This window comes from Pleurodeles waltl, chromosome 3_1 (assembly GCF_031143425.1).
Source record: "Pleurodeles waltl isolate 20211129_DDA chromosome 3_1, aPleWal1.hap1.20221129, whole genome shotgun sequence".
NCBI lineage: Eukaryota > Metazoa > Chordata > Amphibia > Caudata > Salamandridae > Pleurodeles > Pleurodeles waltl.
Window position 1 is genome coordinate 848274507 of NC_090440.1, and position 27636 is coordinate 848302142.

Genomic DNA, 27636 nt, shown 5'->3' on the forward strand with positions numbered 1-27636 from the left:
TTGGAATAGGGAAACTAACATATTACAGATTTGTACTGAATACAAAGGCAGAAAAGCAATTTCTTTCTCCCACAAAACTTGCCAAACAAACAGAACTTGGAATCAAGTACAACCTAAATCAAGGAATGAGCCACTATGTTCTGACTATGTATGAAAATTCTGTACATACATATTGATTGTTCCATCTCACTAATAGAAAAAAAAACTTGTTCATTTAGGATTTTGATTGTTATCTTCCTAATTCTTTAAAATGTATATGTCAGAACAATGAGTACAAAAATATTGTCCAACATATACATCAGCCAGAGTATTGTCTACCAAAATATTGTGCACAAATGTGCTATTCTAAATCTACATCTACGTACCTTGAAGTAATACATATCTCCGGGAAACATATATGTGGAGTTAGGTCAACTAAATCCATTCCTACCTATAAAGACTTACTTTATTGATACTGTGGTGGTCAATATTCTGGCAGCAATGTCGTTTTAAGATGATAATTATTAGATAAAATATGATCTTAGAATATAATATAACCCAGAATTTTGCACTCATTGCATTTGGTACAATTTTAATTTCAGCCAAAACATTTCAGCTGAAAAAATGAAGAAAAAAATAAAGATTTTTTACTCAAAGATGTTGAGCAGTTCAATTAATGCTTGCCCTACAAAAGCTGGCACTGGGTATGTAGCTGCAGCACACATTATAGTTGTCTAAAACCTTGTCAAGTCCTGGGCGTTGCAGATTTAAAACATTATGAACTCATATTTGAAAAAGTGAAATAAATCTACAAATGTGACGAAACACACAATATTAATATTATATGAAGTAATTCTGAGAGGATGTTTCTCTCATGGATATTTAGCAATATTATAAGAATAATTAAAAGCTTTATGAATCCTACTTATAAAATGAAGGAAATGCAACAGGATATGAATAATTAATCAACTTCAGCAGTAAGTGGATTCTCACTTTGACAATTAAAAGCACATTTTCTTATTTGCCTTTTTGAGAACACTGTCCATAGCAAAGGTAAAAGCCTAAGAATCCAAAGAAACTCAGTATGGCCTCTGTTTTTTCTCTAAATGAAATAGTCAGCCAGATCTCAAATTCAATGGAGGATCAATTCCGCAAGACAATACCTAAAGGAAGTAGTTCTAAATTTATCTGGCTCAATCGACAGGAGCAAGCCACACACTGAAACACCAATGGCTAAGATCCTGAAATGGAAATAACACGATACAAAAGATTACAAAAAAAGCCTTCTTTAGTAAACTTATTGGTAAAACATGGAACCAAACAAATTACAATTTTAACATTTACAAAATACTATCTACCCCAACTGTGATTAAAACAGTAAGCACTAGAAAGACCTACTTCTACTTTTGAATAGAAGATCTCAAAATGTGCGAATACATCATGACCAAGGGAGAGATCTCTTCTTTTGAATGGAACTCTAGTATGATCGACTTGCAAGCAACATGTTGAGTGCAATTGGCATCTTCCCTTTCATCACCATTTACCTACATTTATCTGCTCTCACTGAAACAGATTCTGCAGCAATGAAAGATCATTTCTGAATGCAAGGAGACAATGGCCAAACTCAGCAAACGGCCTGATTTTGGGTCTCTATATGGGGCAGAATCATACCTGCTCTCAGAAAACACGACAATCTATATTATCTTCAACATGTGTTGCAGCATTTACAAAACACTCTGCAAGAAGACCCCTGGTAACTAGGGGTGTGCGAAATTTCAGTTACAGTATGTAGAATTATATGAAATGCAAATCCTTCATTTAGCAATATATTTTATCGCAAATTGTGTCCTCGGATGTATTTCATGCTGAAAGAATAACACAAGAAAACACAGCTGACACTAACAACAGCACCTCACGTTCTGATGGCTTGCGTTGTTCCCACCCTTTTGCACTACAATTTTTCCACAAACTCCAGCGAAATTGTGTGAAATGGCATAATTGCAGGCAGAAGCGTAGCACAACATTAAAAAAATGATCAGTGTTACGCCTGCGTAATTTTAATTTCACCTAGGCCTATTCCTAACATGACTTCCAAGATCAGAATCTTAGGCAGCAAATGAAGCTTCTGGAGCAGAAACATTTTGCGACTGGAAAGCAATGGAAGAATGAAGGAAAAACAAAGAAGTCATCACCAGCTCCTCCCAGAGGAACCGAAAGGATCTCAGTCCAGATCCAACAAGCACCTTTCCTCCTCCTCTTCTGCAGAAATGAAGGCACTTCCCTTTGAACAGCATTACACTGCACACTGATTTCTCCCCAGTGACCACCCCTCTCAACTCCGTAACCCTCTAGGATCTCCGTAACCCTCTAGGATCCCCTCTCTTGCTATAGACACATACCGAATGCCTTCCTTTTCGGAAGAGTTCTCAGTTGCTTTTTGGTTGAGTTTATACTCTATAAATCTCAAACAGAGGTATGCAGACACATTTAAATTTTTCCCCTGAGTGGTTCGGTTACGCCAATAAAACATTACTAAATGCTCTTACTGTGTCCACTAGTACATGAAAGATCACATCCATTACTTAAAGGGAGGAAACCCTGAGAGGATGAAATAGTGTTTGGGTCGCAAAGACCCACCTCATTAATATTAATGAGGTGGGTCGCAAATTGCGGCCCCATAGCGACTATGGGCACTCACGGGTATGGAGGCCTGCTGGGACCAGCAGACCTCCATGTCCGTGACTGCTTTAGAATAAAGCAGTTTTATTTTTTTCAAGTGTAGCCCGTTTTCCTTAAAGGAAAACGAGCTGCACTTAAAAAAAAAAAAAACGAAACCTTTAGTTTCGGATTTTTTCAGGGCAGGTAGTGGTCCCTTGGACCACTGCCTACTCTGAAAAAATATTGGTGTTGAGTGGGACTATAAACAAATCATGCACATTTGAATAAACTTTGAAATGCCACATAAATAGAAAATCCTGTGGGTCTTCATAGAGGCATGCAGGCATATTTATTCCACATTGCTTACACCACATTCAATCACAAACATTTTGACATATTGCAGAGAGAGAGTGGCATCACGATTGTGCCTAAAGCCCCACAGAAGAGACCATTCGAAGCCACACCTTGAAATCAAACCAGTAGATACCAGTGGAGTCAAAAATACTGGTCAGCTTTTTTGTCCTGGTCCTGTCATGGTGGTGAAAGGAATTTGTCAACACTCAACAACTGGCATCGCACTACAGCCTGACCATATATATCCCTTTGATCAGACACCTCTAATCAAAAAGAACAAAAGTTCACGCAATAAACATGGAGGCTAGTACAAAAAAATTGAATGTTCAGAGCACTAACTTGAGGACCGAAACCAACCATCTTCAATTCAGGAAACTTCTGAAAGGGGAAACAATCAGGCTGAAATTCAACTGCGAGTCTGCCAAGATAGTGACTTAAGAATGCAAGAAATAGAAACTATCAATCACATCCGTTTACAGTGTAATTCCTTTCTTCCAGAATTTATAACTTCTGTCGTGTGCCCAGTGCACTTAACCACAAAAGTGCATTCAAGCAGTATACAAAAATGGTTACCACATAAATAAATAGAAGTAGGCAAGTGAGTGAGAAACAACAATTCTTATGAGGCAAAATAAGTAGACATTCGAACAGTCAACATTCCTACTGTCTTTGGCAGTAGGGTATAATCTATAAAAGACCAAGAAATGCACAATACGCTGTGTACCAACAAAGAATGCCGCCCGCTAACAACACAATGGCTCACACACCGCAGGCGCCTTCGGGCTGAGTCATAACGTGTTGCTTACTCCTTTGAAACCCTATATTACATAAACGACACATTAAAAGAATGGACCACGGTCGATTGTGTGTGATTGTCTGACTGAAGTGCGACAAAAGACGAAAGTCAGTCTAGAAAACTGTATAATAAACAAGATGTTAAAAGGAGTCGACTGATGACGAGCGCGGTGGATCAAACGTCTTTCATGGACTCTTTACGAAACTCTCTCCGCATTAATTCTCCTGAATAAATAAAAGGTGCCGTGCGCTTGCATGGAGCTTTTGGGGGATGCTTAAAAGAAAGACCTGGGCGACTCACTGTCACCGAGCTACCTTCTGAGTGTTTTCCATGTGCCCCCCCTTCATCTCCCTCAATTCTACGCCACCCCAATGTCACCTGATGCAAACATGTCATTGTCAAACTACGAATAAAAGAAAACAAAACAGTATGTTTTGTGAATGGTGAAGCCAGTCTGAGGCAACACACAATAACGTGGGACGAACAGCTAGCTAGACTGGGGAAGAATGCAGTGTGCTTTTGCAAAACTCTACAATGTCGGACGTAGACTCAGCGAGACATGCTCAGTTACTTACTGGTAAACTTTATTACTCCGAGTCGAGGTCTTCCCCTTCCATTCCTTACACGTGAGCAGTTCTCCTGCTCCACAGAAACGAATTACCTAGCTGAGGTCCAAAACCTGCCCCAGTATGGCGCTGAACCACCCGACACGCATAAAGGTGGAGGTATGTCATGAGGGCACCCTGAAAATACCACATCTACAAACATAAGAAAAGAAACAATCACCTGAAACATGAGATGGGTGGGGGTGGCTGGACAGGGTCAGGAATGGAACAGGAATAGCTGGACGCGGGGAAATGAAGATTAACCGGGCATTACCTCCTCATCCGTCTTCCCGTTTCATTCCTTACACATGAGCACCCATGCCACAAAAAAAAAAAAACACATACATGGGTTGATGTCACACACTTACATAGCACCAATATTAGATCATGTACAGCTGATAACACATGTGAACCAAAATCAAATGATGCAACCATTCCCAACTGAAGCAGGTAATGAGAGACAAATGTGTAGGGAGAAGCCTATGTTGCTGCATTATAAATGTCTTGGAGAGAAGCCACCTGAAACATTGCCCAGGATGAGGACATGCTCAGTGTAGAATGATCCTGGACTAAAAAGGGGAGAGAATGGTGAGCAGCCTCATAAGAATTAAGGATAGCCCACTTCACCCAATGAGCCGGAGTGAACAAAAAGGATTTAAGACCTTTGCCAGAGAAACCAAAGATGACAAACAAAGAATCCGCCTGCCGAAAAGAACTAGAACAGTCTAGGTAGATCTTTGGGGCTTTAAGAACATCCAGAATATAAAGCTGTTCCTCTTCAGGAGTTGAAGGGACAAGACAAAAAACAAGGAGGACAATATCCTCCTGGCAGTGGAAATCCAACAAGACTTTAGGAAAAAAAAAACTTACTTGGAGGCATGATCACTTTGTCAGTAAAAAAATGTAAAAAAAGGAGAAGCCAGCAATGCCCCGATCACACTGACCCTGCGACCTGAACAAATTGCCACTAAAAACAAAACCTTTGCGGAAAGAAACCTAAAGTCAGTTGAAAAAAGTGGGCAAAAGGAGGACCTGTCAATGCTTGAAGTACCAAGGGGAGATCACTGGGCGAACAGGTGAGCAAGAAACAGGTGGCTGAAGAAGGAAACTCCTCAAGAGATGCACTACTAGTGGAGAAACTGGAGACATATACGAACACCTGAAGGCTAGGATGGCTGCCCATTGTGCCTGGAGAGTAGAAATGGCCAGGCCCAACAGAAAGCCATCCCTTAAAAAACCCAAAGACCTGACAGGATCACATGAGTTGGAGGACAAATCTTGGTCCCTGTACCAGGAATAAAAATGTCTCCAGGGACAGTTTCCAGGGAGGGAAATGTCTCCAAGAATACTCTGTGCTACCTGAGTAGAACAACATTGTGCCAACAAATTCATCATCACAAGTGCCATACCGACAGCCCGAGGTGCAGAAGAGAAACAGAGCTGAGGAGAGGAACCTGTAACAAAGATGGATGAATGGGGAATCACCAATGGGGGCTCATTTCTAAGTCCAGAAGAAGGGGAAACCAAGGTCTTCTGGACCATTCTGGGCTGATAAGGAGAAGCTCTGCATGATCCACCTGAATCTTTCAGAAAATCCAGGAAATCAAGGGAACTGGAGGGAATGCATACAAGAGTCCCTGGGTCAAAGAATGGAGAACACATTTGTCGCCCAGGCTGTCTTGGAAGGGATTGGACTGCAAAACTGAGGGAGAAGAGAATTCCCCTCTGAAGCAAAATGATCCAGTCATGGGAGACTGAACCTGGAGAGACACTGTTGAAAAAGACTAGTGAAAGGCAAAATGTTACTAAAGAGGAAAATACCGTGCTCAGGGAGTCCGAGGACCAGTCTCTCCGGCCACAAGACAGACTGTTGAGAGAGAAAGGACAATCCTCTTCACCAACAGGCCAATCCTCCAGGATAAACTGCATACCCCCCTGCTGGTTGATATATGCCTCAACCACAGAAGTGCCGGGCACCCGCCTTTAACTCCCTCCAGTTCGAAGACTGAAGATTTTCAAAGTGTGCCCACTTGCCCTGAGTTTTTGATTCTGCCAGCACTGCCCCTCGCCCCCTTTTGCTTGTATCTGTTGTCAGGATGGTAAGTAGATGAACAACCAAACTGTAACCTATGGAAAGATTAAGCGGTGACCACCACCGCAGGGGAGACCTCTGAATCTCTGGTGTTACTGGAATGAGAGAAATGTACTCTTGTGAAGCCGGATCCCAGTGGTGGAGAACATGATGGATTAGAGGACACAAATGCAGATGGGCCCAGGGAAGAATCTGTAAAGTGAAGTTCATCTCCTGACTCCAAAGTTAGAGAACAGCAGAGATCCCAGTCTGGGACAGAACCCAGGAAAGGTGTTGGATAAGGGACAACTGTCTCTCTTGGGTAAGGAATACCATTCCCGGATCCATCCTCTGAAAAGAGCTTTGATGAATCTCAGTGACTGGGTGAACTGAAGGGAGGACTTCTTGAGATTGATCAGGAACCAAAAGTCTGTCAGTAGAAAGCAGACTTGTTACACCTCTTCCACTACCTTAGAAAAAGAAGGGGAAACAATTAGCCAGTCATCCAGTTGTGGGTACACTTGAATTCCTTGAGAATTAAGAATACCTAATTGGGGGGTGGGGCAAGAGCTTTGTAAAAACTCTTGGCACAGATGAAAGGCCAAATAGCCAAAAAGTAGCACCTGAAATTGAAAATGCTTCATACCCCCTGAAAAGCGAAGACATTTCTGATCCGCCGGGTGTATGGGAATGTGCAAGTACCCGTCCATAAGGTCTAAGGAAGCCAGATAGCTCTCTATATGAATCAATTGAAGGATGGATTGCAATGGCAACATTTTCAAGGGTTTGTGGGGAATGTGCACATTCAGCCGTTTCAGATCCAGTACTGATGGAAGTCTCCAGTGCAGTCCTGAACTAGAAAATGAATGGAGCAATATCCTTGACCATTTTCCTACCTCAATTTTAGTTGCCTTCTTCAAAAGAAGCTGAACTTCTCCCAGGAGAGTCACTTGCTTCATTGGATCCTGTAGCGGAGGAGGCATCCTGATAGTGTTAGCTGGGCTAGATGAAAATGTTATGTGGTAACCTGATGAAACTGTCTGAATTGCCCAGGCAACCGAGATTGCTAGCCACTAGTGATGGAAGAAGCAAAGCCTTCCTCCCGCCGGTAAGAGTGGAAAGTCACTGTTTTGCAGGAGGAGGGGTTGAGGCAACAGATGATTAAGGCCAGGGTTTGTCTCCTCCAGGGGCCCACTTGCCACTGCTCTTGCTTTGAAAGGGCTGGTTATTACCCTTAGCCTGAGGAGGAGCAAAAGCTTGGCGATACCCAAACCCTCTACCCTTAGATGGAGGAAGAACAGGAGCAACCAACTTCTTGTTTTCTGATGACTGTTTCACCATCTCTTCAAGTTGGTGACCAAAAACCTTTTAACCCTCAAAAGGCAATTTGTGAGGGTTGACTTTTGAGAAATATCTGTTTTCCAGGTCCGTATCCAGATATGGGTACGCCCGCGATGGAAGCACCTGATGCTGCTGCCGTACATAAGTTGTCAAAAGAGACATTGGATAAAGAGTGAACTTAGAGTTCCACCAATGACAGCCCGTCATATTCCCTGGATTTGAAAGCTGCCACCACAGCCTCATAAATCAAGAGGTGCAGTGCATGAATAGTTAGGACCCCCACTGCACTGGAAGAGGCAGCCAACTTCATTACTACCAAAAATGCTAACACAGATGCTTCCTGCATCTGTTCCGTTTCTATAGAAACAAAATCACATGGCTCCCAAAATCTTGTGGGAGCCGTCGTGAAAACGCAGGACGTGCATGCGTTGAAAAGGGAGACGCAAGAATGTGGTTACTCCTAAGTTGAAAGAGGATGTCTCTAAGGAGTAGTGAGAAAGAAAAAACACCAGCCGGTGGCGGCTCCCCTTCAGGGGTTCCGAAGCAGGCAAAAAGACACCCTGCGTCGCAGATGACCAACACTTGCTGTGCAGGACGTCCAGGTCACTAAAGCAAGCAGACTGCTCTAGCTAGTCACAAGGCAAGGACATTTAAGTATATCATTAAAAATAAAGCATGGAGCTAGTTAGACTGAGGAAGAATGCAGTGTGTTTTGCTGAGCACAATAAAGTAGCACATGGAGTTAGCTAGAGTAAGGGAGAATGCAGTGTCTTTTGTGAATAATTAAACCTCTTGCAGGCAACACACAATAATGGTGGATAGAAAGCAAGCTAGACAGAGGGAGAATGTAGTGTGTTTTGCTAAATGGAATAAAGTAGGATGTAGAGTTAGTTAGACTGAGGGTGAATGTAGTATGTTTTATGAATGATGAAGCCTCGCTGAGGTAACACACAATGTAGGATTTAGTCATATAGGGCTAGCAAGACTGAGAGAGAATGCAGTGTGTGAAAGCTGAAGCCTGTCTGGGACAACACATGATGTTGGATGTAGAGTCAGCTAAACTCAAAGTGTTTTGTGACTATTGAAGCCTGTTGAGGCAACACACAATGTCCGACTTGGAGCTAGCTAGACTAAGAGAGGATGTGGTGTGTTTTGCGAGTGCTGAAAACTGTCTGAGACAACACACAATCTAATTTCATATGTTAGAAAGCTAATGAGAGAATGTGCAAAGACAAAGATAAAGGGTATATGAATGCTAGGGGAGGGTAAAAAACTTCGTTCGGCTGGAGGAGTTTGCGGAGTTTTGCCCGCTTGGAGTATGAAGTTCTGGAAAAACTCCACCGATAGCTGTGTGGCTGAGTTTTTTTCACAAGCGTGGCTAGTCAACAATATGTTGGCGGAGTGTGGATTTTACAGCGTGGAACAACCTAGTGGCACTAAAAATCAGCGCAAGCATGGGACTTGTTTGAATTCTGTCCGCTCACGGAACTCCATGGAATCTTTTATGTAATTCTGCCAAATTCCATAGAGTGAAAGTCTACGAGTTCCACCCAGGCCTAATAAATACATCTCATTTCTTGGTCATGACAGTCCAATACAGCTCACACCCCATGGGGAATTACTTTTGGATTGTGATGCCTAAAGGAAAATCACTCCCCACTCCCTGAGCTACCAGCACCGAACTATAAGACAATCAGCTATCCTTATACAAAGACACTGCAAACACCTCGAATTAGAACAAACTTATCTTATTTTAACAATAGCCTCTTACAGAAATCACTGACGCAACCAAACCCTGATTAATAGAATATACAAATCCAATTATGCTAATACGAGAACTGCTCAAACACTTCCCCGAATTAAACAAGAGTGCCATAAGCATTGTACAAATGCTACACAATTGCATTATCAAAATATAAAATAATAGAACACAACACAATTTAGCATTACAAACATAACCAAACATATACACATTTTAAATTAGACTAGTGAAATTTGTGAAGTTTCCCAGTATTGTAATTTGCAAAAATTACAGATTTTCATATTATTGAAGTTTGTGTTATTTTGGCTCATGAAACACTAGCATACATATTCTGCTTAAATTAGGTTCTAACACTCTAACACCTCGCTTGATTTTGTTATGGGAGGTATGCTATTGTATGAAAATTTCACACAAGATACCAACAAACTACATTTCTCACCATCTGCGTAACTTTGTGTCATTTTCAGGTAATTTTCATAAAATGTCCTGAAATTTCCCAAACAATTATAAAGTTTCACATACCTCAAACATAAAATAACATACCATTTTCTTCTCCTTCTCTCATCTTCAGTCCTCACACCTATTCCCTCTCCTCCTCAATCTGTGTCAACGTCTCTAGCTGTCTTTGTATTCAGGCTACCACCAACTGGTCATATCTCTCTCATTAGTTATCTCCCACCCCTCCTGCCTCCAGGAGCACTTCGTTTACGTGGTTGTCTAATGTTCTATAACATGGTTACTATATATAGCACACAATCGTCAGTGACTGCGCTCTTGGCAAAGTGGGGAGGTCCTGGCTCTCTTCACCTTTCAATCCAGTACAGTGTCTACACCCCAGCTCATAATGTGTTCTACTTCTCAAAACTGTGTGGCCATGCCAACACCCCACCCCCGTCCTCACCACACTAATGCTATGCCGATCTATCTCTCTACCTAGCCTCGAACAATGGACTCCACCACTTATCCCATTATGCTCAGTATGGGCTCTCCACTCCTTCTATTGCAAGCTTTTGCCTATAATTATTATGTTTTTTTATATCTTAGATTGGGGGTCCCCAACCTTTTGACTTCTGTGGACCCCCACTTTATAATTACTGGAACCCCGGGACCTCCACTGAATCGTTCTTGGAATCCCTGGAACACAGGTTGGGAACCACTGTCTTAAACTACTAGAAGAGGGCATTCTAAGCTATCGGAGAAGAGGGATAGGTTTGAGGGCTCGAATTAGGAGACAACGACACCCAGGGACAGATATGAAGAGCTTTTTGCTGAGCCTGAGTGTCTTGAATCCCTTCTGGACAGTGAAAGTGGGAAGTGGGGAGGTTTCAGATCTCTGAGACACCAGCTGTCTCCAATTAGGATCTCTTGTTGTCCCTCTTTTGTTACATCTAATATGTAATATGATGTTGCCTTTGTTCTGCACTGTGTACCCGTTTTCTTTAAAGACTTTTAAGTTCAAGGAAACCAAATGAAATAAGTTCATTCTTATCAAGACGCTTTACCAGATAAAACTCAACAAGGAGGCACACGAGAGAAGTGTTTGAAAAGTGACAGACGCCTTCCCTTTAACGTACTTGAGTCACCTTTGACATGCTAGATGCCTTTACCAACAGTATATTATATTTCATAAGAGCTGGGATTAAGAATGTTTGCTAGGCTTGTTACATAGATGGGCTAGAAGGTTGCACTATTGCTGAGAGTCTGTTGCACTAATAACTCAGGAGTTTGCAAGTGCCATGTGCTGTTCTCACCACACATACGCTCACTATTTGGAAATATTCATGTGACAGATGTCTGTACAATTTGTTTAACGTGTACATGTGTGTATCTTTGAAAATTCCACGCGGTGTTTACTCCTTTCATGCATAAAGTGCTAGCACCCTTCAACACTTCATAGTTTTACCTTCTATTCTTTCCCTTTGTTCCCATTTTGCGAGCTTCGTGCTGCATAGTGTCGTTTGCTAAGTATTTGTATGCATGTCAGTATTTGCGCCACCGTGAGTACTATATGTATGCTACTAAACTAGTCAAATTTTGCATCATTCAATAATATCTGGCATTCATGTTTCCGTTTTGTGTGAGACTTCACCTTGATTTATAAAATTTTAAATGACATAGGAATATTTAGCTAGTCTCTCTATTATGTTTTTATTTCTATTTTTAACATCGCGTCTCATAGCCAAAGTAGACAACTGGGTGAGATGAAATTGTGGTGGACGAGTGTTTTTCATGTGCCCTCCCTTGATATCCGTCAGTTCTACGCCACCCCAATGTCACCGGATGCAAACATGTCATTGTCAAACTAAGAATAAGAGAGAACAAAAGAAATCAAAATGAAAGCACATGACCACCTACCAACACACCTTGGCAGAGGCGAACTCCACACACGCCGTCTACCTCCTAGGCAGGTGATCCGGGACACGCCTTCCAGCCGGTATCCAGGAAAGCAGGAGAACATCAGGACGTCTCCGACGCCAAACTGCAGGCCCTTCCGGATGCTGTAGGCTGGAACCCCTGGTTCATCGCAAGGCTCCAGGTCATATTCTGAAATAAATCCGAGGAAGCCGTTATTGGAGAAGGCTAAGGCAAAAAACCTACTCATGGTGAGCGAGCGCATGTGTCACTTACATGGCAAGCAATAAATACCAGGAAATTCCGGCACTCAATAGAGACTGCTGGAGAAGAGGTTTCACCACGCTGCAATCTGTGATGGGCAGTGAGCAACAAGGGAGTGAGGAGGAAAGTGCCCCCACCCACGCATGTACCAGATAGGGTCGGTGCTCTGCACTTCATGGCAAGACATTAGCCCAAATAAAAAGACCATAAATAGAGGCTGTCCATCCATCGGAGAAATGTCCACCGGAATGAATGTGCATTGGACTCATTTTCCGGATATCATTATTTTTATACTGTGGATCGGAAATGTATTTAGAAGGGGTTTTTTACGAGGCAAAGTTGTGCAAAGTTCCTGATGTTCACCCATTGTGAAGTTTGCAAAGTTTTGAGGTTTGCTTTGTCACATGCATATATTTTCATCATGTTGTAATATGTTGGAATATGGCGTCACTCTAATTGAATACAGGCCAGCAGGAAATATATGCAGACTTGTTTTCTGCAACGTTATCTTTTGCAGACCTTTTCTATGCACATTGGCATTGCAAAGAAGAACACTACTTTCTGCAAAATATATTTTATGCGGGACCATTTTTTTAGTGTTAAGTAGGGAGCGTTGCAACTTTTGAAGGAGAACTTTATGAATGTTAAAAACAAGCTTTCTACAGGATTTGTTGTTTCAACAGGTATGTACTGCTTTTTTATAAACTTACTTGTGCATCTCTGCGTTATTGCCACCTGTTAGCTGTGTTAAAGATTGTTGAAGCACTTCCATACAAAATGTATCCCTGCTAAACCTCAGTAATAATCAATGGAACTTCGTGTGTCAAGAGTATTCTGGGGATGACCGTGCTAGTACAGGGGCCATAATTTTGCTATGGCTGTGGAAATGAAAATAATTCTGAGTTCCAAAAGGAGCAAGTAACAAGACGGATTTTAGGTCTACCATCCAATATTCTGCACTCCACAAAACACAGAAGAGTGTCTGAGGGTGAGGAAACATTCCATTTGTGGACAGAAAATAGGCCCCAAGTTAAAAATGGCCCTCAGTAGCCCATCAGCGAGTTGAAAAAGTGGACCACATTTGCATATTGGGGCACATTTAAACTTGTAAAGATAGGTTTTATAAGAGTTCTGCAAGTTATGAGAGACAGCATGCATCTGTGCTTGCTGCAGGCAGTGTTTGTTTGTGGTAATATCAGAGAAATTAACAGTAAAACTCGGCCCACCAGACAATAAAACAGGCCCGCAAACGCCCAAAGACTTCAGCCCATACATTGATCTTTCAGACCAGTCCCTGGTCTGAAACATCACCCTACATGCCAGCCCGAATCTCATTCCCTACATGCCAGCCCGAATCTCATTCCCTTCTCTGCACAATGTGTTCTCTCAAAGCATGTATTGGCTTACATTTCTGAAAAAGATGCTTCCACTGATGACATCACATGAAATGTCATAGGTGAGGTTGTCTATAATGTCTTTTGTAACTAAAGTAAACAACGCCTTGGGCACAGAGTTAAGGGCCAGATGTACAAAGATATTTTGTTGCCGCAAAATGCGAAAATCGGCTTTTGCGACCACATAATGGCCTTGTAGGATGTACCATCCCTATTTTGCGAGTCGGTATCCAGTTACTGACAAAATAGAGATTGCAACTCACAATAAGGAAGGGTCGCTCCAAGGGTGTTCCTTCCTAATTGTGACTCTCAGGCCCTTGTATGATTGTTTTGTGACAGTGAATGTGGTCGCAAAACAACTGCTGTTACCACCAATTTCAAATTGGTGGTAACCCATTCACAAAGGAGAAGGGGTCCCTGAGGGAACCTTTCCCCTTTGTGAATGGGGGCACCAGCATTTTTTCAGAGCAGGCAGTGGTCCCAGGGACCACTGCCTCCTATGAAAAAAGGAAACTGAAACATTTAGGCCCTCATTCTGACCTTGGCGGGCGGCGGAGGCCGCCCGCCAAAGTCCCGCCGTCAGATTACCGTTCCGCGGTCGAAAGACCGCGGCGGTAATTCTGACTTTCCCGCTGGGCTGGCGGGCGGTCGCCTTCAGACCGCCCGCCAGCCCAGCGGGAAAGAGGCTTCCACGATGAAGCCGGCTCGGAATCGAGCCGGCGGAGTGGAAGCTGTGCGACGGGTGCAGTTGCACCCGTCGCGTATTTCACTGTCTGCGCAGCAGACAGTGAAATACATGTAGGGGCCCTCTTACGGGGGCCCCTGCAATGCCCATGCCAGTGGCATGGGCACTGCAGGGGCCCCCAGGGGCCCCGCGACCCCCCCTACCGCCATCCGGATCCCAGCGGTTGGACTGCCGGGATCTGGATGGCGGTAGGGGGGGTCGGAATCCCCGCGGCGGTGCAGCAAGCTGCGCCGCCGTGGAGGATTCAATGGGGCGGCGGTACACTGGCGGGAGCCCGCCAGTGGTGCCGGTCTGACCGCGGCTTTACCGCCGCGGTCGGAATCCCCATTGGAGCACCGCCGGCCTGTCGGCGGTGCTCCCGCGATCCTCCGCCCTGGCGGTCAAAGACCGCCAGGGTCAGAATGAGGGCCTTAATGTTTATTTGTGGAATGCATTTGGCTGCATTAAAAAAATGCTATTTAAAAAGCAGTCACAGACATGGTGTTCTGCTGATTCCAGCATGCCACCATCACTGTGAGTGCGGCCATTCACGAATGGGTCACAATTTATGACCTGCTGCATGAATATTGATGAGACAGGTCCCTTACGACCCATTTCCGAATCACAAAAAGTGTGCTTGACACTGTTGGTATTTTGTTTTGAGACTCGCAATTTGTGATTCACAAATCGCAAATTGCGAGTCGCAATAGCAAAATGGTTGTACATCTGGCCCTTTGAGAGTAAAGTTATCTTAAATATTGCACATCTGGACATTCCAGAACTCAGTGCTCAATTTGTAAAATAATGAGTGCTGGTGCCAAAAGCTCTGCTCAGAAGTCCGCAGCAGGTGAAATGAAATGTCGGCTCAGTGAATACCAAGGCTGTGTGGTCTTACATCCACTTTATGTCTCTTTAGTCCACTACCAGACACTGCCTACCTCTTTATCTTACTAGTGCAGGTTCCTGCTTTCTCCCTCTGTTATAGGTTTATTGTCTTTTTCTTCTGCCATCTTTCTGCACTGTTTGATTACCCTCTTGGTCTCAGTAAGTGTCTGATGCAGAAAAATATGTGCTGGTCCCCAACCAGGAGTGCCGGTAGCCCCCTACCAGAAACCACCGGCTCAAATTAAGCACTGATCCAACTTATCACGTGTAGTGACAAACAATACATTAGTACTTGCTAACATGATACTCATCAGGGTTTACCTGCTGTAAGTTTGTGTGCACAACATGGGGTATGTAATTTGCAAATGGAAAAATACTAACTATTAGCGCATCAGCCTTCAAACCCCTTTTCAGATGGAAGTGTAAGTTTTGCACCAGAAGCAAAGTCATTTCTGTTATTGTAATGAGAGCCTGCGTCTAAAATATCACATATTACAACTGTAGACATTTAGAGGAAAATTCACTATATATTTTTAGGATAACTGACCTCTGACTGATGAGCCATAAACCTCTTGATGCTTTGATGTTTAGATGCTGTTCAACTGAAATTGTATTGTTTTGGATCTTATTGGAAGATAAACATGATGCAGGATTAGTGGAAATGTGAGCTCAAAAGCTAGGTAAGGAAGCTGTGAAAGGACTTTAATACATGTGCAGAAGGTGGCTTTCTAACTACCATGAATATTTATCCAACAAATGTCAAAAAACACATTATCAAAAATCTACAGTAACAATTGTTTTTCTTAAGAAGTACGGGCTGCAGAGTAATGTGCTTTAAGGTGCAGAGTGGGGGTTGAGTGGTTTTCCCCGAAACAAAAAGTAATTTTGAGGCACATACAAAGCTGGAATCAACTCAATGGTAAAACAGAAGTGGTCTTCTTGATTATAGCCATCAATATTATTTGATAGATCCACAAAAGCCAAGAACTACACTCAGCGCCAAGCCCCTGCATTTTTGTGGAAGGACTGGCCAGCTGCTTTATGGGAAGGTGCATGGAAGTCATTATAGTGCTTTAATTGCCTTCAAAATACACACATTTTTTAACACAGATGGGATTGAATAAACAAAGCAATGACCTGATTGGTGGCTATTAGGATCATGGACTAGCACATGACCCTTGGATTGTGGCATAATTTTCTGCTAAATGTATTTTTCCTAGAGCGCTTAAGCAACATTTTGTCTGAGCTCCAGTGTGATCCTAGAGCTACAAGAAATATTATAATGGATTGGCTATTCCCTATACATCTTCAGTCAAAGAGCCGTGCTCCAGCTACTCATGATCCGACCTGTTTCAGCTAATGGGCTCTGTCTCTAAGCAAACTGCTTGATGCTGACTTTACTGAAGATGCTTTATAATTCTCCTACTTTCACTCCAACCTGTAACCTGAATACTCCGCTATGTGAGTAAAAGGCACAGGCCCGTATTTATACTTTTTGACGCTAAACTGCGCTAACGCAGTTTAGCGTCAAAAAAATTAGCGCCGGCTAACGCCATTCTGAAGCGCCATGCGGGCGCCGTATTTATAGAATGGCGTTAGCCGGCGTTAGCGGACCGGCGCTGCCTGGTGTGCGTGAAAAAAAAACACGTACACCAGGCAGCGCCGGCGTGGGGGAAAATGGCGTATGGGCGTCTCAAAATGGGGCAAGTCAGGTTGAGTCAAAAAAATCGCCTCAAACCGATTTGCGCCATTTTTTTACGACGCCCATCCCCCATTAACATGACTCCTGTCTTAGCAAAGACAGGAGTCATGCCCCCTTGCCCAATGGCCATGCCCAGGGGACTTATGTCCCCTGGGCATGGTCATTAGGCATAGTGGCATGTAGGGGGGCACAAATCAGGCCCCCCTATGCCACAAAAAAAAAAAAAAAATACTTACCACAACTTACCTTTTCTTCCCTGGGATGGGTCCCTCCATCCTTGGGTGCCCTCCTGGGGTGGGCAAGGGTGGCAGGGGGTGTCCCTGGGGGCAGGGGAGGGCACCTCTGGGCTCATTCTGAGCCCACAGGTCCCTTAACGCCTGCCCTGACCCAGGCGTTAAAAAGAGGCGCAAATGCGGGGTTTTTTGCCCCGCCCACTCCCGGGCGTCATTTTTGCCCGGGAGTATAAATACCACGCACCTGCCTGGGAGTCATTTTTTAAGACGGGAACGCCTACCTTGCATCTCATTAACGCAAGGAAGGTGTTCACGCCAAAAAATGACGCTAACTCCATGAACTTTGGCGCTAGACGCGTCTAACGCCAAAGTATAAATATGGAGTTAGTTTTGCGTCAAATTTGCGTTGAAAAAAACGATGCAAATTCGGCGCAAACGGAGTATAAATATGCCCCACAGTGTGGTGGTTTGCAACAGGCTTCGCACGAAGAAGGAGCTCAGCATTTCTTGTCACCCAAGCGGAAAGCAGTCTGCTAAACAGCGGGTGCATTGGGCGGTCCAGCACTCCACTAGATCTACCAGTGTTGCATGATAAAAGACTGGGCCAAAATTAAAGGATTAGCAAAATGTGTGTGTTGTGCGAGGTGTCCCCCTAGAGCAGAAAATGGCTGGCCTAGAATCTTTCTACCGCCTTTCAATCCTAGCCAGATTGCTCAAAGGGAATAAACTCTGCCAGCGGCCGGTAAAGGGTTAATGCATTATTTTCTCCCATGCAGTGCACAAATACGCTCTGTAAGGGGACAGGGGACGTTAGGGAGACAGAGAACTGCGAAATGGGAAACGAGACAAGAGAGCAGGCCTTTGCCGATGTCAGCGTGCAGCGTCTTGGCAGACCAACTGATAAATGCCAATTTTGTGGGGCTTAATTTCAAAGATATACTCTGCAGCAGACCTGTTATGGAGCAGCAGAAAATATTATTACACAGATAAGTAGTTTCTACCTGGGTATGTGGCTGGCATGAATCAGAGAAGTGGAAAGGGATAAAAGGAAAAGATGTGGTTTGGAAGCGCAAACACACTCCCCTACCCAAGAAGGTGACGTTGAAGCCTTCGTAGGACATGGAGAAGTCAGAGATGAAGCGTATCTGGGCTGTGAAGTTTCCGTAGAGACCTGCACTGACAGGAGGGGGGAGGCGGGAGCCGGTAAGCCGCTTCAGGGGCTGGGCGAAGCTGGTGTTCTCCGTGATGAGAAGGTAATCATGGCCGCTCTCCAGGTGGAAGGTGTGGAATGTGAAGAACACGCCTAGACAAACAAGAGAGGACAGTAAAAGATGCATAGACGCAAAGATGACGTAATCTAAGATTATTTGCCAATCCAACATCATCAAAGCAGACCTAGGTGACATTTGCAAAATATCGGCATGTACATTTACACTGTTAACTTCCATTGAGACATAGTACATTTATTTTGTGTAATTGTACTATTACTTTGCATAGCAGAATAGTTGGAAAAATTACATGGTATTGGTGTACTTTTTGCATAGTGGCACACTTTAGTTACATTTTACAGTTATTCTCCTTGCATCTAGAGATAATTTGCATAGTTACACTTTATGGGTAGACTCGCACATTCCATAACTACAAAGTTTGTACTTTTGCATTACACTGATACCTTCTTTGCAAAGCAGCATACAGTAGCAAAATGATATAGTTATACCCCTGCTTTGCCTAACGTTACAGAATATTTGAATTGTATGTTCATACTTTTGCACTTTGACATAGCATAGTTTCATTGTAAGTTATACTCTGATATTGCCTAGTTACAACAGTTGCATTTTATGGCTATACTTGGTACATAGCGGCACAGGTCCTTGAGTTATATTATTTATAATCTTATAATTGAACTTTTACTGAAGGCTTAGTATAGTTGTATAATGACATATTAGAACATTGGAACTTGGCAGCTCTATTGAAAACAATGGAGTGCTGCGGGCTTTTTCTGGCCGGTAAAAGCCCGCAGCGCCAACATTCCAATGTTCGCTTTGTTCACAGCAACAGCTGTGAACAAAGCCTCACGGGGCCCGAGGGGATTTTAATCCCCTCGGGCTCCGTGAGCAATTTGTTTTATTTAAAAGAACATTCTGCCCTGAGTGGCAGAATGTTCTAATAGCCTTAGAACCTGCCGTAGCGGGCTCTACCGGCTATTAAAGGCCCTTTCCCTTGTTAAATGCCCTCGCCTTCGGCTCGGGCATTTAACGCGGGAGCAGGCCTTTCATAGCCGGTAGAGCCCGCTACGGCGGGTTCTAAGGCTATAGTATAAATAGAGTGTGCATGAATATGATTGCTTTGTATTTTAACAACATATCTGAACTCTTACTTTACTAGTATCACAAAACATTACGTAATAGCATAGGCGTTGGAAGGGGACATGAGGTTGTACTGCATCACCCACAGAATAACCACACAGGAGTTCAGAAGGTGAACGAGCAATAAAGAGGCTTTAAAATTTTGTTTTATCCTTGTCAATTTTGCTGTGCGTTTAAAGACAGAGGTCACATACCAGGCCATATTTTCTGACAAATTGCTGCTTATTCCTTTAAAATGGAGATTGAAGTTTGCTTTCAATTTCTTTCTCTGAGTGAAATGTGAGCTATGTGACAATCTTGCTGATGTACAGGAAATATGGAAGGAAAGGCTGTAGATATCAATATTAGGCCAACACACAATTAAATACCCGTAAAAGGATCAATTGCTTCACTTGCTCTTTGTGTGAAGCTTTGATTTTTTCTAACCACTATGACCCCCAGAGACGTAACATTGATAGCAGCACCCTTACTCTTTAACGTGCTCCAGCATCACTGCATAATAGGCATATTTGTAGCACACACTTTCGCCTTAAGTGGTGACTTGGGGATATTGGCAGATGTATTTCTAGGGAAATCCAAATCAATGTAACTTGTTATACCAACCTTGGATGATGAAAGGCTGAGTGGGCCTGCTGAAATTCTAACAAGTGATAATTAAATCAAACACATGCCTGCAGTGGATCTGAGGCAAATGAGTCCACATACTGACATAGCCTTTTTTAGAGTTTGGCAGATGTAGGACATCTGCCAAAAAACAGTGACTGTCCTCCTACCCTACTTGTGTAAGAAATTTGAGTATTAGTTGAGGAAGGTGAGAACCCACTATAAGTAATAAGCACAGTCCTTGTTGAGATGAACTACAAAAGTCAATGATTAAACGTGTGCTCAACCCCTGGTAGCTACGGAGAGATCTGCGGGGGTCCACATTTATGTCTAGTGACAACCTGTAAATAAAGGGCAATCCTTTGTCCATCCCCTAAGCCTGTTATGGTCAGTTCCTCCCCTCTCAATGCATTTGGAGCCAGGTTGGCTAGAGAGGCAAAAGTGAGACAGGCTTAGGTGCGAACTTCATCTGACCGGGTAGGCATCCTTTGAAGCTCAGGAAGAGGCTGGACACAGTTCTCACTGTAAGAAGCTAGCTATCTGTATAGTGTACCAATGTAAGGTCTCTTATGGTAGTGTTGGGGAGCAGTTAGGCTTATTAGAGGACAGTGTTAAGCATTTATTGCACACAAAGAGACAGTAAGCGAAATACACACTCAATAAAGAAATCCAGCACCAATTTATAAAAATAACACAGATTTCGATATGAATTTAGTTTCCAAGATCATCAGAATTGGGTAAGTACTTTTTGAGAGAGGATTTTTTATAGGCTTCAAATGTTCACACTGCAATTTCTGGAGCAGTGATGTTATCCTATTGGAGGGTAAGCATGTACTGCATATGGGTACTTAATAATGACTTACAGGACTGTTCTTTTGGAGTTAAGGTAAATATAGGGCAAGGTCCCAAGCAGCACCAACAGGTCACTTCAGGAGGCACTTAGGCATCCGAGTGCAGAGGTGCTTTTTAGCCTTGGGTGCCCTAATGTTGTCCTATTGGAAAGAAAGAGACACTGCAAATGGGCACGTACCGGACTGTTCTTCTGGACTCGAGGTGAGAATGGGGCAAGGTCCAAGTCTAGACCAACAGGTCCCCTCTGGGTCATCCGGGTGCAGAGGTATGTTACCGCGTCGGGTGTCTCGTTCACTTCAATGGAGATCGGTCTGGTTAGAAAGTGGCTGGTAGCAGAGCCTGGGGGACTAGTCCGTCTTAACCAACAAGGGGGCTCAGGTCTCATGATGCTTGGGGATGTAGAAATACCTTTGGTCCACTTCTCCTTGGGATGGGGCAGCTGAGTGCAGCAGTGTCCTAAGGCAGTCAGCTGCTGCTCCTCAGTTCTTGGTGTTCACAGGTCTTTGGGTCCTTCTTCTTCTTTAGTCCAGCAAATCTGATGTCATCCTAACAGGGGATCACCTAAATACTCAATTTAGGGGCATTGAGGAGAGTGAAGAGTAGTAGCCAATGGGCTACTTACCACTGGAGTCATACACCCCATAGATGACCACTTCCGTTGGGGAGTGGGCATCACCCTGTCCCAGAATTCCTAATTCCATCACAAAAAAGATGGTGGAATTCCTAATTTTGGGTTCAGTTCAGGTTGGTCACCCTAGAGGCGTGTCTAGCCAAGAAGTGCATTATACCGCCTGTATAGCTAATGTTTATACCCGTCCTGGTGCCTGTTGGGCCTCAGGGAAGGGGGATAGCTCTCCAAGGTCTGGGGGAAGCAGGGGTCACATACCAAAGGCTGCATGGACTTTGAAGTCCCAGGGCTTAGAATGCAGATTTACTAGCCATCCTGTTAGTGGAAGTGATAACACCTCCTGCCAGAGCAGGCGCTGTTTCTGATCTCGAAGAGCAGAGGCTCTCACCTCCAGGGGGTCAGAAACTGTAATGTGGTGGCAGGCTGGTTGAAACCAGTCAGCCAGCACAATAGAGGACTAGTTGGTTTCAGGGGGAACCTCTAGATTGCCCTCTGGGTGCACGTCGTAACAAAGCTATTCCTGGCATCAGAATGGTTGATTAAGACCAGGTGATTGACACTAAACACCACTATTTTCAATGCATCCATCATGTAGCTGGGTCTCTTGTGCAGACCAGTATCGAGTACATGCTTTAAGATAGCCACCAGGTCACTTGCTTTGTCTAGGAATGGAACTAGACATCACAGGGGCATATCTGCTCAGGTAGGTATGTCCTCACATGTATAATAATGCATCCTGCATTAGGACTTTTAAGGCCTGCAGTAGGTGTGATTAACATATTATGCATTCAGTGACTTTGGTATGGCACATAATATGCATGCCTTTTGCCATGTTGCGTTTTTACTCTGGAGTTGCACACAGTCTGCAGTGGCAGGCTGTGTGCAATTTGTGTGTGGGTTCCTTAGGGTAGCATAAGTTATGCAGCAGTCCTTAGGGGCCCTCTTTAGTACCCATGCCCTACGTATCATGGGTACCAATTACTAGGGACTTACAGGGGTGCTAAAGTCTTGTAGCAATTGTAAACAATTAGACATACCTTGTATTTAAGAAAGGAGCACTGATTAGCAGGCCTCAGTGCAGTGTCAGAGTCGAAAAGCAGCATCTAGTAGTTCTAAAAGGGGGCAAAACAGCAGGGGACATTTGCATGTAAGCCCAGTTTTCTACACTGATGTTGCATCTGCAAAGAAGTCCAGTTTGATACACTGATGCCATCCTATCAAGAGAGGAGACCCTCTTCCTACACCTAGAGCCCTTTGTTCACACTCTGGAAGCAATGCACACCTCACCACAAGAAAGCTAACAGAAGTCGGGTGACAGCTGACACAAGCAGTAAAGTGTTTTGATTTCAGGCAGGAAAAAACAACAAAACAGGTTCAGCAAAAGAAAGCAAAAATATAGGGGGAAGCATTTACAAAACGCAAAATAAGTTCCATACTTAGAAATAGTACAGAGTGAGTATATTTCAAAGATAACAGCTAACAAAACAAAAACTCTGTGGGTGGGGATCCATGCAAAAGATGGTCATTTCCAACATCCAGCATCTGCAAAACTCGAAATAAGACCTGTACTTAGAAATGGTACAGATCTTGTATATTTCAAGCATAAAACATGACCCACCAAGCTCAAGTCCATTTCAGAAAAAGTATACAGTGCACAATTAGACAATTTAAAAATATCTTGATGTAACTATTGCCCACTTACCTCATGAACTGATCAATCACTAGAGAATCATTCCTGTTAACTGTAGAAAACTTTCAATGCCCTGCATAAATTGGATAGATACTACTATATGTCATCTATCAACCCCATCTCTCTAAGAACAACGCACCCTTTGGGGAACAAATTATTAGGTTCTTCAATGAAAATTAAATCAATGCTGAAAACAACATTTATCTTTGAGGTTTTACCCTGCACTGGGAAGAACAATATGATGCTGTTGTCTCCCTTCTGACGACTTACCTGGACAACAGCAACCTCATCCAATTTTGCACAGCCGAAATACACAAAATGATTATTGTTAGACCTACCCATCAAACGAACAAGGACTTTTCAGTGTCTACAATGGTCTGGCAGGTAAATAGTCAGATCATCCCATCTTTTTCTCACAGAACTCACTACCGACCTTAACCTCTGAACAACCAAAGTACCCTAGCATTAGGTCAGGCAAGACCTAGAAGGTCATATGCTTTCCATATGAACTAACACAAATTCTATAAAGGGTTGTATGCCGAGCACAAAAATACTACAGTACAAAAATACTGTAGCCACAATATCAACTGCTGAAATATCATGAAGATAAGTGCATATATAAGTGTACATAGGCTTCTATTCATACCCAAACATCTAAGTATTTGGCAGATATATATTATACGTCAGTGTGTATCACTTGGTGCATGAGTTGTAGTTTGCATTGCTATTGTGCTGGTTATGGATTGTGGTCCTAAAGAAAGCTGGTGAAGTTCACTGTTTTTTGTTTTTGTTTTTAATTCATAACTATAACTGCACATTTACTGTGTTTTTAAGTGAGATATATCCTATGCTTACATACTTTGCTGTAAAAAAATGGAAAAAGGCTTTGTCACTTTCTAGCTCTGCGTGGATGGCACTCTGATAGAAAAGCAGACATTTGAGGTGAGCAGATTCCGTATGTAGGTGGTGTTATAGGGTGCTTCATGTAAAGGAGCTGCTCTCCACCCAGACTTGGAAACCACACAGAGTTCCCAGCTTCCTTTTTGCATAATTTATGTGATATTATAAGCCTAAAAGGCTATTGTCTTCACTCATACTGGATGCTCCCTTGTGTCTGGACAAAGCCATACCTCTCTGATAAAATCAAATTTGAGTGGAACGCATGTGAGGGTTGGTTTTAGTTATTCCTGTTTGTCTTGGATGATACTTTATCAATCCAAAGCTGTTATACTGCGTCTGGAGTGGTAAAAAGCTTTTGTCATGTTCACTTGGTGTGAATAGTACTAGCTAATCCTATGCTTAGAACCTTTACCCTAAAAATGGCAAAAGCTTTGCCACTTTATAACTCAGCATGGATGGCACTGTGCTAATTCTATGCTTAAAAATAAAATATACAAATATATATATACACACTCCTATATATATACATACACATATACACACACAGACACACACACACACGTTTTAAAATGAAATGCTCTTTTTCCTACCACACTTACCTTTTCCATGAGAAGTCTCTATCACCCAGGTGCAGTTCAAGTTGTTGGGATAGAAATCTGGAAAACCTGGAGATAAAATAGTTCCTGAAGAAGCATGGATGTATCCTCCACACAGAGCTGCACATCAAAGAAAAACAAGAAAACTCACCAGACTGAAGAATGAGGAAAGATAATACTTACTTATATATAGTTTTAGGACTAGCTTTAAAGATGCATCAAATATAGGACAGTAACCTTGGATAAGAAAATGAAATACAAGAGTAAGAGGCTGATTAAGGAATCGCTGAGGCTACTGACAACTATCTCAGCAAGATTTAAGAGGTCATATACGGCATTGCCCTCCGTTTCTACTATGATCAATTACTGATGCTATAAAGTATTACCTCTGCCTGTGTGACCAATATTTCACTCTTTGAGAGACAAGTTCATAGATAAGGACCTTAGAATACTGACTCCTGCTGAAGGGATGTAGGACTGGGTAGAGTCGGTCAAATGTCTTACTAGAGACTATCATGTTGCTGACCCTGACCTCATGCTACCATCTCCTCTGCATCCGCCTTTGATTACACTTTCCACTAGTCTACCTATAACCCTGCAATAAATATTTGATATAAATGGGGGAGGATCTGTAGAAGCTCTGATGGAGCCAGGCACCATCAGAGGATCTCACCCTCACAGCTGGGCAGTGGCCGGCTCCACTGAAAGTTGGGTTCACACTCCAGGGGTTCGTCATCACTAAGCGTGTATCCGGAATCACAACTGAACGTCACCAGCGCACCCACATAGAAGTCATTGCCATGTCGCTGGCCGTTAACAGGTATGCCAGGATCCAAGCAATGGTCTGACTGGAGTTTTACAGCTGTGAAAAAATAAAAAGAGGCACCATATTTACAAAGGCATTTTGAACTGGACATTTGATAGCATCAACTGAGAGAATGAATGAATGATTGAATGAAAGGCCTGAATCAAATTAATCGAGGCTCATCTTCTCAATTACAGACACAGAAACCTAAGGAATTCTCAATCTGATGTAACCAGGCCTGCAATTAAGATCATGCATTTGCCATAGTGTGTACTATATGTGTTAACTGGCAAGTTTGTATTAACAGTTTACTTTTATGTCAGTGACACTTCTACAGTTTGTAACATTAAGTGATTATAAGTACACTGCAGTTTTTTGACAGACGCTGTTTTCTTGCTTCCTTGCTGACACCCCAGGATCATAAGTGCGTAGAAATATGTTGGGCGTCAACTGGTATGTGGTTTATAAGTACCTTGTCCCATCTGTAAACTCACATGGGCATAGAAACATTTTGTTCGTCGTTCGATTTTCTGCTCTAAGAGTGAGTAAAATCTTTTTTTTCTACAGCACACGCCATAAAGTGGTTTACCTCTCGGCGCTCTGCTTTTGTGAACTTATGGGTGTTATTACTTTATAATTGGAAAGAATGGTGAATGCACAGCCGTGTGAGTTTCCCAGCACTGTCTGCTGGTGCATCTCAAATATGCGTGAGATCAAGAGAGACTGACATAGTTATTGAAAGGGATGTTGGCTACTGTGTTAAGACTAAAAACAAAGGGCATTGTATTTGTCAATGTGTCTTGGTGCCCTGTTTGAAATGTATTCGCTGTTGAATTTGCAAAATTCGAACCATTGATGCAGAGGCCTAAATCTCAGGAAAACAAGTGCCAAACCAGTGAGCCATCCAACCAGTGGCAGCCGGTAATTTTAGGAGGGACGGAGGGAGGTGGGAAGCACACTCATTTATTCACACAGGTGCGCACATCCATTCACAACACTCATCAACATTCAAACATACACGCACATACCAAACATTCATTTAAAAAACACACACACACTTACCTTCAACTCGGAGGTGCCAGGAGGGTTGGGACTGCTGCCTTCCCTCTCTTGCTGACCTTAGGTCAGCCAATGAGGGAAGGCAGCAGTCCCAGCCTCGTCACAGAGTGGGATGGGGTCAGTGAAACTTCTGACCCCACCCCACTCAGTGATAGGTGTCACTAATTGACACTCGCCCTGGGCGCTTCAGGGCTTAAACCTGAAGCACCCAGGTCAGGGTCAATGGGAGACGCTTCCCCTCGTCATCGAGGGAGAGGGCCTCGAGGCACCTTTGCTGAGCAGAGGAGGTCACGCCCATAGGAGCTGTGATCTCTTCAGCCCAGCAAAGTTCAGCTCAGGCAGCCTGGAGTGACCTGAAGATGACGAGTGTCTGTCAGGCTCACCTTTGCTCAGCCTGACAGCCACTCTTCATGAGGGGCAAAAGGTGGGGGGCCATGGCCCCTCCGCCCTAAAGTACTGGCAGCGGCTGCATCCAACTGGACGGCACATAGGCCAGGTCGAGAACTTCTTTGACATTCAACTCTTTTGGAACTGCTGCCTTCTGTTAGCTCAATGGGAGACCTTTCTTTACAAGCCCAGGAATCCTGCAACAAAATGCTGCTTCCCAGTAGTTTCACCAAAACCAGAGGCAGGCCCAAGTTTCAATATTTTGCAGAGGGCTGAAACATATACTGACGTGTGTGGTACACATAAACCTTGTTTGTGAAACACATTGGCCCTCATGTTCAAGAGTGCACAAGCCCTCTGAACTCCTTGATCATCAGTCTCTCCACCCAGTACCGGACCTGGACAGAATAAAGCAAGCCTACTGGCCCCACATAATACTGAGTTTATGATCCACTTTCTTCTGGGCTTCCAGGGTACCAGACCAAAAAGTTTTGATTCAGATAAACTACTGTTGAGAGTTAGGCATGTCCAGAGCGTAATATATATCCTTCCTGACAGGTCAGTGCCCTAGACTTGCCACTTGTTGTCCCTTGCTCGAATTTTTAACTAATCGAACATCACATCATCTTT

General features: G+C 43.4%; 1 protein-coding gene across 1 annotated transcript in view; it reads right to left on the bottom strand.

The window, feature by feature from the left end:
• The window catches only part of CSMD2 (CUB and Sushi multiple domains 2), a 1417205-nt gene that overhangs the window by 346804 nt on the left and 1042765 nt on the right, over positions 1 to 27636 (bottom strand). Inside the window, exons 18-21 of the mRNA XM_069223779.1 lie at positions 25429 to 25617; positions 24759 to 24875; positions 18208 to 18423; positions 11922 to 12110 (exon numbers count right to left, since the gene is read on the bottom strand). Of these exons, the coding sequence (XP_069079880.1) occupies positions 11922 to 12110; positions 18208 to 18423; positions 24759 to 24875; positions 25429 to 25617 (711 nt within the window). The remainder of the gene's footprint in view (positions 1 to 11921; positions 12111 to 18207; positions 18424 to 24758; positions 24876 to 25428; positions 25618 to 27636) is intronic.